At 32.8% G+C, this 14,088-nt stretch overlaps 1 protein-coding gene across 1 annotated transcript in view; it reads right to left on the bottom strand.

The window, feature by feature from the left end:
* The window catches only part of DENND1B (DENN domain containing 1B), a gene marked incomplete at both ends in the record, with an annotated part of 177,148 nt that overhangs the window by 74,656 nt on the left and 88,404 nt on the right, over nt 1–14,088 (bottom strand). The window contains 4 exons of the mRNA XM_084246072.1: nt 1,663–1,773; nt 3,761–3,814; nt 5,034–5,093; nt 8,512–8,592. Coding sequence (XP_084102198.1) covers nt 1,663–1,773; nt 3,761–3,814; nt 5,034–5,093; nt 8,512–8,592 — 306 coding nt within the window. The remainder of the gene's footprint in view (nt 1–1,662; nt 1,774–3,760; nt 3,815–5,033; nt 5,094–8,511; nt 8,593–14,088) is intronic.

Genomic DNA, 14,088 nt, shown 5'->3' with positions numbered 1-14,088 from the left:
TTTATCCCTTGGTGCTCACTACTATATGACAGAGAAACTATTTTTTTTTCATTCATTTATTTGTTTCATCAGTTGGATGTAGCTCTACATCGTTTAAATTTTTACTTCGCTTATTACTGAATCCTAGAGTCTAGTATCTTGTAGGTACGTAATAAATGCCTGTTCCAAGAATTAATCTTGATAAGAATTTACTTCCTAGGCTTCCTAGGAGTTTGTAAAATCTTTTCAATCTTCAGAATAATACCCATATAGAAATAGTCTTTATAATCGTAATAAAAATCATGTCTGAAAAATCATGAGGAGTAAGAGAGTGGAGAAAGGAGAACAGGTTTACTTCAATGATAAGTTAAAAATAGCATGCTCAAATATATAAAAATATAAAATGCTTCAGATTTAATCTCTCAATATAACATTAAAAAGGCAAATAATTATATCACTGATCAGCACTTAGTCTCTAATGGGACTATATCACTTCCCTATACATATGCCTATAAATGCTTATAATGTGGTTTTCAATATGTAAAATAATATATTTTCAATTTTAGCGGGGAACAGTGGGCATATCGGACCATTAATTCTAATTCTTAAAACAGTCATTTTTTTCAACTGTGGAGTAACAGAAGTAACCAAACTCAGAATCAGGAAATGCAGTTTCATATTAACCATCTCCAATTAGCTATTTGTCTTCTTGGTGGCCACTTACCTCCCTGAAAATAACTTTCTCATTGTTCAATACTATATAGACAGCCTAGGAAAATAGATATTCTAGGGAAATCATAAGACTCTTTCTTCTCTAAAGTACTAAAACTTCATGAACTGATTTATATATTTTTACTGTAGGAGAACCAAAAATATTACCTTATTTTTATCAATTAGCCATATCTAAAAGGACACAAGTCCATGCAACATTAAATAATGATTCTTAATAAATATTTTCTATATTACTTAAAACTAAATTTAAATTTTCTATGTCAAAACTATTAAATTTTTAATGTTTAAAGCAGAAAAAGATTAGGAAATCTAGCAAAATACTTTTGAATACTTTTCTTTGACCCAAGAAAAATCTTTTCATTCTCATTGCCTTTATCACAATAATGACGACCATCCAAAAGAACATTTTAGTGAGCGGCATAAAACCTGTGATTTTTTAAAAATGCTACTTTGACTTTTAAGTTATTATCAGTCTGAAGAGCTCCTCCAAATCAGAACTATTATAGCATCTACTCCCAAACCACTACTTGGCAACAAAGATGAATCTACCTATTACCAGGTTAGGATAGCAGCTATTATCATGGCCCCTTGATTTCTTTCAAATAGCTCCAATGGAAAAAGTCACAAGTGAATAACAAAGATCTCATAATAGCTCTTAAGAATTCTTTATACGATAGAAGGCACTAAAATGAACTCTGGAGAGTTAAAAAGGAAAAAAAACCTCATCTCTGATAAGAAAAAATAATTAACCTGACTTAATGCATCTGAGAAGGCCTTCTATAAATCATACTTTTGTACTTCAAGAGTCAGATTAAAACCATACATCAAAAAAGTATGTAGATATTGTCTTAAGAGCACACATAGAACATGTCTAAATCTGCAGAGGTTTGTAGGTCTTTTTGTGAAATGCTCAATACATTCTACTTAAAAGGAGAAGTGTGAAGTACTCACAGTGCTTAATTTGCTGGAGGTAATAATGATGCGCCTCTCGTGCAGCATACTGGCATACAGTTGCAGCATATTGTTCACATCCACGGCAACAAAATATTCGGTAAGATTTCTCTGTACAAGTGAAAAATAATTGTGTAGGTTATAGTGTATGGTGATTACAAAGTAAAACATTTGACACATTACCAAAGAATCTTAAAATTCAAAGGCTGTCATTAAAAATTATATTCATTAAAATAATTAAGTCTAATAATACTATATTGCCACATGTAGCAGGTAACATTCTACTGTTATTTGAAATATAATGTTATTCTAGGAAAATGTCTTTAAGAGGTTAATCAATGGATCCATATTTCCTACCCTCCCTCCCCAACAACTAGTAAAAGAAGCCAGATTTCAAGGCCCCATCCTAGGCTTGCTAAACAGTCACCTTCAAGAGTATAGCCTTGAGAATCTTTTCTGTAAACAAATACTCTTGGTGATTCTGTATACCTTAAACTTTAAGAAGTGCTGCTCCAGAACATACATTTGAGTCCTTTCATGTTAGACAAATACTCAGCAGGTAATATCATTTTCTTGTGTGCAATGCAGGCAAAGGAAGAGATAGCTTTTTAGGTAGGTATTTGGTTCTCTCTTAAGGAATACTTCCTTGATAATGGCCCATGTTAGGCCTGCTTTATTGTGTTAATCTAATTTGATTTCTTAAATTATTTCTACCACATACAAAAAAATCGGGATGCATTGCATTACCCTTAACATTTATTTATTTTTTTTAAAGATTTATTTATTTTATTTATACAAGCACTGGCTAAAGTCAGAAGCACGGGAGGGTGAGAGAATTCACCAGAGCCAGAGCAGGGAGCAGAACAGGCAGACGAAGTACACTGCTGAGGGGAGCAGTGGGCGGCAGGAGAGGTCTGTGCATCATGTGGGACCCTTGCCTGGCAACCGGGGATTGAACCAGCACTGCAGAGGCTGCAGGCAGCTTCGCAGCCCAGCGCTCAACCACTGCGCCACCAGGGGAGGCCCTACCCTTAACATTTAGATTCTCTTATTAGTTATATATAATTTTCTGTTTAAGCACATCAGAGAGCAACAGTAATTAAGAGCAGCTTAATGCAGTCTTTTCATATTCATCTGTATTAAAACAATTTATCTGTACTAAAACACCATTGACAGTCTTGGTTTTAATTAGAAAATTTACACATGTCTCCTTGGACTTGATTCACTCATAACTCATGCACTTTAAGAAAGCAAACAGTCTGTTTAAAAACACTTTTGGAAGAATTATAGATTTCTGAAGAAAATAATAAGCATTCCTGGAGATAATTTTTCCTTTTGATGATTCTTTCACTTTTGATTAAGTATTCTTACTGATTCAGGAAAGCTGAAAAAAATTATATAATTTCATTTTCACACAGTATGCAAAATCATATTTGTCACTTCTACTTACCCATGTAAACTTCTCTATAGGATGTTAATTTGTAATAACTAGTAAAACACAGAAACTATCTCTAATACAACTACAATAAGACCTAAGTAGGATGCAAAATTTAGTAATTTGTATAATTTATTGTAATATTCCTGAAATTGTACAAAGTATGGATCACTTAAAATCAAGTAGAAGAAATCTAAGATTTAAAAAAAAACACTCGATTTTGTATAAAAATAATATAGTCAGTTCATTAAAGTATTATGGGGAATATAAAAATTAAAAAATAAAAAAGTAATTATTTATATGAAAGTACTTCCCTTTATTTATGTTCATTTTCTACCCACAAAAGTCATCTCTTGGGAGAGCTACTGTACCTGATACAGGGGAACTCAGGACTTAATTGAATACATGATCCTACTGAAGGAGTTCAAATGGAAAAATAGTTTTTGTCAAGTAATTTAACATATCTACAACCAGATATGAAAAATGTGGTAAGCAGCAAATCAATGAAGAAAATGATAGCACCATCATTCCTAATTTTTTCTTTATTTCTCATAAAGAAGGGCAGTTAAAATATATTCAATTAATATAAGATTTTTTAAACAATAAGGCAAAAAAAAAGTTAAAACATGAATTCAGTTGAAAATACAGAAAATGAAAACTTACACTTTCAGGTATTGTTGGGAGTCCAGTTACATCAGGGGCAATGAAGTAGGAATGCTAATCAACAGAAATAAATCACATAAGAAAAGGAGATTGATAATTTGGTAGCATTACATAAAGATGGAGATAAAGATAAAAAAGGTGTGTGTCAGCTAAATCAATAAATGCCAAACACCGATGCTTTGGATTTATTAAATCTGAAAGATTTTCATATGATACAGCAGGTTTATATGAGCTTTAACAAAATCTTTCTCATACAAATATGAGAAACTATTATAGCATCTACTCCCAAAGCATCTATTATAGCATCTACTATTAACTCCCAGTTAAGAGTAAGATAAAAATATTTCATCTTAAAATTGAACAGAATAGAAATGAGAATCCTGAAAAAAACTTCATTAAGACAAAACATGGACATCACCTAATGCCCAACCCCCTCCCTCCCTCCTTCCCTCCCTCCCTCCTCTTACTCGCTCTCTCTCTCTCACACACACACAACACAGTCAACACATTACTTAGAAAGCTACATTAAAATGTGATTTTTAAATGTTCAAATCATCATAAAAATGTAATTGCTTTTCCAAAACACGACCTTCATGTATACTCAATAATCAAGTATCACACAGCTTCCATAATACAACAAATGACAAATATATTTATATAAAAAGCATATTGTGCATCCTTCATGTTGTTCATGTTTCCAAATTGTATCACCCAGTATCAGAATACAATTAAATCATCAAAATTGTTTTATTTTCTGTTCATATTAATCTCAAAATTATTTTAACATCTTAATCACATCAGGACATATTTAATACTTTATTGTAATTAAAGATTGGAAAATAGTATTTTAGAAAATTTATATCCTACTCAATATAGAGCATCGATCAACTAGTCAAGAAAAGGCTAGTCAACACAGTCATAATGTATAATTTTCCAGGGTACAGAAACAATGAGATAAATCATGAGGTCTCCTGAGACATTGTGACAAAAAATGTAGAAGAAATCTCAAGTTGTGAATGCACTTCACATTACTATTGATAATGGAGACTATGCGTAGATTTGGTCTTTATTGGCTACTTTAATTTGGAGGGTTTAAAAAAAAAACAATACTTAAAAGGATAGTATAAACAGAAAATAGACTTCAAATGATTGATTTTCTAAAATTTTTGCCATTTCTAAAAGGATTGGAGTGAATCTTAAAGACAGAGAAATAGATAGTTATCTTCCCAATTTCACAGTGATTTTTAGAAGCCAATGTCCTCTTTTAACTCACCGGTACTAGGGAGGGCTGATCTTTCAGGGCTTGCTCACTGGCAATAAATATCTCTTGGTTCTTATAATATATGAGAGAAAAAATTAATATTTTACTGTCATGGGATAAATTTACACAACAATTTGCTGTGTATCTGTAAGAAACCCATGTCGCATAGCATATCATCCATTATAAATATTTGAATAACATTAAACATGTTATTTTGAAATGCTGATTTGCTAATTTTGTTAGAATTATTAAAAGAATTTCCATAAAGTGAGAGTAGAGAATGCTGTGCATATTTAAGGATTTTAAAATAAGCATTTATATTAAATAAAAATTTTCATAAAATATTTGAGATATTCTAATAGTTATAATGTCAAATATTGAAATATTCATGTGTGAGAGCATTTAGGAAAATATTAAATTGTAAGAAAAGCCTAAAAGTATCTCAAGACTTATCAAATTTTCCAATGGAAATTCTGAAAACAAAAATTTTCTTCCTACTTGCGGAGAAACAAAAATCCCCATGATCATCAGTTTTAATCAGACATCATAAAACTAGAATTTCTACTAGTAGTTGAAGATAAACTTTGCTACTCATATGACAACACAGCACTGGACAAATTGCTTTAGTAGTCTGTTGAAATCAAATGAAACACACTCTACTCAAAGATAAGGCAATGTAAGGCCTGCCCTGGTGGCACAGGCAGATGAGCTCAGTGCTGTGAAGCTGTCCGCAGCCTCTGCAGCACAGGTTCAATCCTGGCTGGCCGGTGAGATACCCGCATGATGCAGCAGACCTCTCCTGTCTCACCCGCTGCTCCCCTCAGCAGTGTATTTCAGTCAGTAAGCCTGTTCTGTTCCCCGCTCTGTCTCTGGTGAGTCCTCTCACCCTCCCACACATCTGGCCTGTACCTCCCACACATCTGCATGAATAAAATAAATCTTTATTTTAAAAAAAAGATAAGGCAATGTTTTTACCAACCAGTACATTTAATTCTCAGTTTGAGAACAGCTATGAAAGTTATTACAAACTATTGATTCAAACCTTTTTAACAAGATTATTTCAGCTACAAAAAAAAAAAAAAAAACCCCATATGAAACAAAACTTCAATTCACTAACATTTGAATTGCTTTTCATGGTATATCTAGATATTTCTAGTTATCCAAATAGCTCTCTCAAAAATCAACTCATTTGATTTCTCATATGGAGAAAAGATCATCAAAAGATTGACTTTTTTTGCTTAGCATCACTCATTTGGTGACTGCGACTTAAATCAAAGTTTTGTAACTATAGGCATTAAGAGTTTAGTAATAACATCAATGTTCCTTCATTGGCAGTACACCTGCAGAGTGAAGGAAACTGTCATTAAATGTAAACACATTGGGTCCTCCCTGGTGGTGCAAGGGGTTAAGCACCGCACTAAAAAAAAAAAAAAAAAAAAAAAAAAAAAAAGAAGTGTAGGAATCTGGGCCTCCCCCCCCCCCCCCCCCCCGCCTCTGCAGGCACTTGCCAGTTTCACCCCCAGCCACCAGCAAGTGTCCCACATGCTGCAGAGACCTCTCCTGCTGCGCCCGCTGCTCCCTTCAGCAGTGTATTTCTTCGTCAGTATGCCTGTTCTGTTCCCCACTCTAGCTCTGGTGAATTCTCTCACCCTCCTGTGCTTCTGACTGTACCCAGTGTTTGTATAAATAAATAAATCTTTAAAAAAAAAGAAGTCTAGGAAGTCTAGGAATCTTCAAGATTCTTAAATAAAGGCTTAAGTGTTGAAATAGTCAGTACTGTTGAAACATACTTTGTAAGATATTTATTTATTCCTATAAAAATATGATATTCTAATTTAAAGAAAACATGTATTTCTCTATTATACTCTATGCTGGTTTCCTCTATTTTCATTGCACCCACATTTCTTTAACTCTTCAGCAGTACTAGATTCACAAGATGAAGACATTTGGCACAGAGATCATAGGGGAAAAATAATACTTTCAACAACTATGACAAGATGTTTCACAAAGTTGGGAATTGAGTTAGTTCTAGAATAAAGATGAATAGTCTACAAAGAGAATTTACTAAAAAAGGGAAGGCATGCACTGAAGTAGATGAATGAGAAAAAAAATTAAGTATGTAATATGATGAATGTTAACTAGATTTATTGTGGTGAGCTTTAAAATATATACAAAATCAAATCATTATTTTGTATACCTAAATTAATATAGTGTTATACATCAATTATTTCTCAATTACAAAAAGAAAGGTGAACCGAACAATATGTTACTAGAGAATCAATTTAGGAAAAACTGAGACCAAAGTGAAACATTAGATTGGGGCAAAGAAGAAGGTGGTCCTGAAATTCTGGCCAAGAGTATTAGATGAATTTGATAGAAAATGGGGAGCTAAAAAAATACTTTTAGTAGAAAAATTTATCAAGTTTGAGGAAGTTTATTCTGACAGTTATTTGTAAAAAGAGCTGAAAGAAGAGAGACAAGATTAAGGACTACATGAAGTGCCAGTCATCTAAAATTAGGGAGCTAACAATAGGAACATAAAGAATAGAATAAGGGAAGAAAATATTATTACATGAAATTACAGATGACAATATGGGCAAGAAGAAAGTTATTACTAAAGAAAGAATGTAAGAAGGAAAACAATTCCCTTATCTTGCTAAGACAGCAAAAGAGCTATTAGTACTATTATATATTTCGTTTTTCTTTCAATTTTTCTTGCATCATTACATATTTTCTTCCTTATTTGTACAGAGGTTAATTATTATTTTAGAAGAACTAAATCAGTATAAATTTACACATTATTTTCAGCATGCCAAAATAATGAAGATTATTAATGAAACATTCATACTCTGTGAACATTAACTTGAACATTTACAAATTCCCTCAAATACCATTGTGGTGTGATATAGAATGGACAATCCATTTAAAGTTTCAATAGCAGATATTCTAGATTATCACAAGCTTGCTGTCTTGACAAATTTTAGTCATATTTCTAGTGTTTAATAATTATGCTAGATGATACAGTAAAGCATAGGGAAAAGAGTTTTCCACCCAGAATTTTTATCACAAAATTAATTATATACTACATGCCATATTTTCAGTTCTTAATGTATATTGTGTATACTTTATAAAGGGTATTTTGTATATGTGTGGAAGATCTATATATGCATGTTGACATCTTTCTTATTGATAGATTTCACCCAAAAATCAATGTTCCTCACAATGAAAATATTCTCACAAATTTGGTTACTTTTTGTGTATAATTTAAAAAAAAAAATTATGATTTAACAACTACTAAAATACATATCCAACATATCATGTTATGATAGTTAACACGTGTCAAAAAGGCTCAATAACATCATCTCCTCATGTTAGCAACAGCACTGAACTTTTACTGAGAGCAGAAGTGACTTGGCAGAATTTCTGGAAGGTACATATCTTCCCAAAGGAGAAACTACTATGAATAAAAATTCAATTACTGATTACTTACCACATTCAAATTGACAGGTGTGTTTGCTTTTGGTACTTGGTGGTTATAGAGTGATTTGAGAGTTTCATTCAAATCATTCTCCTAGAGTTTAAAGAAAAGTACATTTTTAAAATAAAATATATATACCAGCAAGTGCAATTAAAATTTAGTAAAATTACGTCACAGTGCCTTCTCATATGAAACAAGGTTTATATAACTGCTTTCAACAAGAATGTTCCAGGTTACTGATAAGAAAATATTCAAATACAACAAATGTGGAAAAGATATTAAAATCTCTTTATCTAGAAAGAAAACAATATTTCTATTTAGGATGAACATGTATTTGGCAAAAATTACCTAAAATACGCTGATGCTATTTATAGAAGGATATCATTTAAATAATTAAATCCAAGAAAAACAATAGGATCGAGTAAAATTGCAGCACAACTTTTTATCAGAAGATAGAATGCCTTCATGTTTCATTTTAGGTTTGAAACCTACTTTCTAAGGAAAACATACAATTTAAGTAACATTACTACACTAAGGGGCCTCCCCTGGTGACGCAGCGGCTGAACGCTGGGCTGCAAAGCTGCCCGCAGCCTCTGCAGTGCCAGTTCGACCACTGGCCGCCAGCGAGGGTCCCACATGGTGCAAAGACCTCTCCTGGCACGCCTCTCCTGCTGCTCCCCTCAGCAGTGTGTTTCATCAGTCTGCCTGTTCTGTTCCCCGCTCTGGCTCTGGTGAATCTGCTCACCCTCCCGCGCTTCTAGAAGCAAGATGCAATGTTTCAGTTATTCCACATACTTCTTAAATAGCTACTGGTCACTACTTACTAAAAATAAATGCATCAAAATAAAATATATAACACATTCATATTATAGAATTTCTACAATAATAATGTACCTTGATGTGCACACTAACTTCTGCTAAATTATACCTCAAATCCAGTAACAACTATATAAAGGTAGATTTTTATATGGTTTCTTTTATTCTCTCTTGATATGTTATGTTGGGAAAATGAGGAAAAGGCAGTTGTTAAAGGAAGTAATAACTACTTTTTTAAATTTTATTTTTATATTCCCCATACAATTGCAACCCCCTTATTTTGACCCAAACCCTCCCCCCCAGCCCCCACCCGTCATAGAATGTCTCTGGTTCATAGTTGTTTGTTTATTATGATTTTGACTTTCTTATAGTTTTTCATTTTCCTGGTCCCTTATTTAAATTTTCTAGATTCCTGCTATGAGTGAGACCATCCGATATTTTTCTTTTTCTTTCTGGCTTATTTCGCTGAGCATGATACCTTCCAGCACCATCCACGTTGCTGCAAATTGCATGTGTTTATCTTTTTTGAATGCTGAGTAATATCCCATGGTGTATATGTACCACATCTTCTTGATCCAGTCATCTATTTTTGGGCATCTGGGTTGATTCCAAAGCTTAGCTATTGTAAACAGTGCAGCTATAAACATAAGGGTGCAGGTGCTCTTTGGAGTTGATGTTTCTGTGTCCTTTGGGTAAATACCTAGGAGTGGAATTGCTGGATCATATGGAAGCTCTATCTTTAGTAGGTCAAGAAAACTCCACACAGCTCTCCATAGTGGTTGGACCAGTTTGCACTCCCACCAACAGTGCAGGAGAGTTCCTTTTTCTCCACAACCTCGCCAACATTTGTTGTTGCTAGTTTTTTTAGTATGTGCCATTCTCACTGGTGTGAGATGGTATCTCATGGTAGTTTTGATTTGCATTTCCCTGATTATGAATGATGGTGAACATTTTTTCATATGCCTGTTGTCCATTTGTATTTCCTCTTCAAGAGAAGTTTCTGTTTAGCTCTTCTGCCCATTTTTTGACTGGATTATTTTCTTTTTGTTGAGTCTCATGAGCTCTTTGCAGATTTTTGTGATCAGTCCATTATCATTAGTGTTGTGTGCAAAAATGTTCTCCCAGTTGGTGGGGTTTCTCTTTGTTTTTGTTATTGTCTCTTTTGCTGTGCAGAAGCTCTTTAATTTGATGTGGTCCCAAATGCTGATCTTTGCCTTCACTATCACTGCTTTGGGTGATGTGTCTGTAAAGATGTCTTTGATGTGCATATCCCATAGTGTTTCACCTATATTTCCTTCTATGTATTTTATGGTTTCAGGTCTTATGTCTAGTTCTTTAATCCATTTTGAGTTGGTTTTTGTGTATGGTGTGAGGTAGTAGTCAAGCTTCATTCTTTTGCATGTAGTGACCCAGTTTTCCCAGCACCATTTATTGAGCAAACTTTCTTTGCTCCAATGCATATTCTTTGCTCCTTTGTCAAAGATTAGTTTACCATAAATCTGTGGGTTTATTTCTGGATTTTCTATTCGATTCCATTGGTCTGTGTGTCTGTTCTTGTTCCAATACCATGCGGTTTTGATGATTATGGCTTTGTAGCATAGTTTGAAGTCTGGGAGTGTGATGCCTCCATTCCCTTTTTTTTTTTTTTTTTTTCAGGAGCGCTTTGGCTATTCAGGGTTTTTGGTGATTCCATATGAATTTCATCAATAATTGTTCTATTTCTTTGAAGAATGACATTGAAATTTTGATTGGAATAGCATTGAATCTGTATATTGCTATTGGTAGGATGGCCATTTTAATAATGTTTATTCTTCCAATCCATGAGCAGGGGATGTCTTTCCATTTCTTTGTGTCTTCTTCTATTTCTTTTAACAGTGTTTTATAGTTTTCTTTGTACAGGTCCTTTACCTCTTTTGTTAGATTTATTCCCAAGTATTTGATTTTTTTTTTGTTTCGATAATAAAAGGGATGGGTTTTTTTGATTTCTTCTTCTTCAGATTTATTGCTTGTGTATAGGAAGGCTACTGACTTTTGCGTGTTGATTTTGTGTCCTGCCACTTTACTGAACTGATTGATGAGTTGAATTAGTTTTTCTGTGGAGTTTTTGGGGTTCTCTATGTATATTATCATATCATCTGCAAATAGTGATAGTTTGACTTCTTCTTTTCCTATTTGGATTCCTTGTATGTCTTTCTCTTGTCTTATTGCTCTGGCTAGGACTTCCAGTATTATATTGAAAAGCAGTGGTGAGAGTGGACATCCTTGTCTTGTTCCAGATCTTAATGGGAATGCTTTCAGCTTTTCACCATTGAGAATGATACTGGCTGTTGGCTTCTCATTTATGGCCTTTATGATGTTGAGGTATGTTCCTTGTATCCCAAGAATTTCAAGGGCTTTTATCATGAATGGGTGTTGCACTTTGTCGAAAGCTTTCTCAGCATCTATTGATATTATCATATGGTTTTTATATTTCTTTTTGTTGATGTGTTGGATAACGTTGATTGATTTTCGGATGTTGAACCATCCTTATGTCCCTGGAATGAATCCTACTTGGTCGTGGTAAATTATCTTATGGATACATTGTTGGATTCTGGTAGCTAAAATTTTATTGAGGATTGCTGCATCACTGTTCATTAGGGAGATTGGCCTGTAGTTTTCCTTTTTGTGTTGTCCTTGCTCAGTTTTGGTATTAGTGTAATGTTGGCTTCATAGAACGTGTTTGGTATTCTCCCTTCCTTCTCAATATTTTGGAAGAGTTTTTGAACATAAAATCTAAATATCTAAAAGAAAAAGTCACAATTATAGATTTACTCGAACTTAGTTAAACTGTGAACTTATCTCTCCTCTAATTAAGAACACAAATACAGTTTGCCTTATTCGTAGAAAGTAAAAACTATAATGCCTTGTTTGTATGATTTTCTTTCATGTATTCCAACATTGCTGATAGTTCCAAAGAGAATATGACATATAGTAGGTACCTAAGTATTAATTTATCAATGAGTTTTCTAAAGATAAATTATTCAAGTTTTGGGCAACTAATACATTTAATGTTGGTTCCACATATATATTCACAAAAACAATGAAGAAATTATCATGAAATAAAATTCAGATTTTGAGTTTTTACTAAAAATTAAATAATTTTATGTCCTTATTTTCTTAGGAAAATGAAAGACTGTAAAACTTCAACATAAAATTGGTCAAGGGTAAAGTGTAAAAATGGTCAAGAGGTCAAGTGTAAAATTTGTAATAAAAATTCAAAATACTATGTGTTTTCAGTTGAATTTCTTTAGAACGTTAAAACTTTGTAAAATATAGTAAAGAAAATAAATCACAATATATTGAAATGCTTAAACAAAGCCTTATCTACATGAAAATTTAGGGTACAAACAGCAACCTTCTGTTTTACCATATTCCTATCTAAAAAATGAAAATATTTCATCTACAATTTTGTCTTTGATTTTCTGTAAAACATTATCTTACAAAATTTTCTAAATAAGTCACATTATCTAAACATTAGTCTTCAAATATGACAGAGAAGTCTAAAATGTAAATATTAGAATCTATTAAACATAGTTTAACTTATTCAACAATGTTTTTAATCATTGCCTATTGGTTATTAGTGACACAAAAACAAGTGTTTCAACTCTTAATTTTTACTTTAGTTATATAAACGTATTTATAATTCAGTGTAAATATTTTGGAAACCCAGAAGTATCACTAACTCAAATTATGGAGTCAAAAAAATGGTAGGATAACATTTGTGCTGAATTTAGGTTTGCTCTTGAAAATATCTGCATGTAATCATAAAAGCTGAGAGATTTATCAATAATGAGTGAGCAACCTATACTCTGAAAGACAATTATATGGAATTATGTTCTGGGAAATTCAAGTGGCTTGACAAAATGAATAGTAAATTATGTGTAGGAAAGTAGGAGCAGATTAGTCAGAATATCAGAAGCCAGAGCAAGAAGGTTCTTATACACAAGACCACTCTCAAGTTTACATTGCATCCCAAGAAAATAGGAGATATAGAGGGTGGCACGGAATAATCAGGTTTCAGAAAGATAATTCGAGAAGATCAGAATCTTATGGCATTTACCACTAAGTACATAAACGAAAAGCCCAAAAAAATTTCCAGAGAGACAAGAAAACTAATTATACCACTTAGGAACATCAAAATTTTAGGTATAGATGAATGGGAAATTCAAAAGACAGCTTAAAAAAGAAAAAAACAAAGTCAGGACAACCAAGAAAATTGCAATACAAAGACAGAAGCAGTTTCAAATGAGAATTTAAAGATAACCAGAAAATGGAAAATATACTCTGTATTTGACAACTAGAAAGCAACAATAGTCAGACATCAAAATATTTTATTTACTTGAATTAAATTGTATCAAACAGCACAGTTAATATCTTAGGTTAATTAGTATTTGTTCAAAGAATCAAGAAATCATTAAAATGAAAATTTTATAAACTATCATCCCAGAAGTTTATTAATTCAAAAGAAAATTTTGAGTTTTGTTTTGTTTTTACTTATAATAAAGACGGATACAGACCTAGATGTAAGAGCTAAACTTTTAAGATTCTCAGAAGAAAACATGGAACATGGATAAGCTTCATAAAACTGGATTTAGAAAATATTTCTTGACATGAGACCAAAAGTAAAAGTTAACAAAAGAAAAAAAAGTTGAGGGCCTCCCCGGTGGCGCAGTGGTTGAGCGCTGGGTTGCAAAGCTGCCCACAGCCTCTGCAGCGCTGGTTTGATCCCTGGCC

Source organism: Talpa europaea, assembly GCF_964194135.1.
Source record: "Talpa europaea genome assembly, chromosome: 10".
In the NCBI taxonomy this organism is placed as follows: Eukaryota; Metazoa; Chordata; class Mammalia; order Eulipotyphla; family Talpidae; genus Talpa; species Talpa europaea.
The sequence above is the reverse complement of the archived record's forward strand: the minus strand, read 5'-3'. Positions and strand labels throughout refer to the sequence as shown.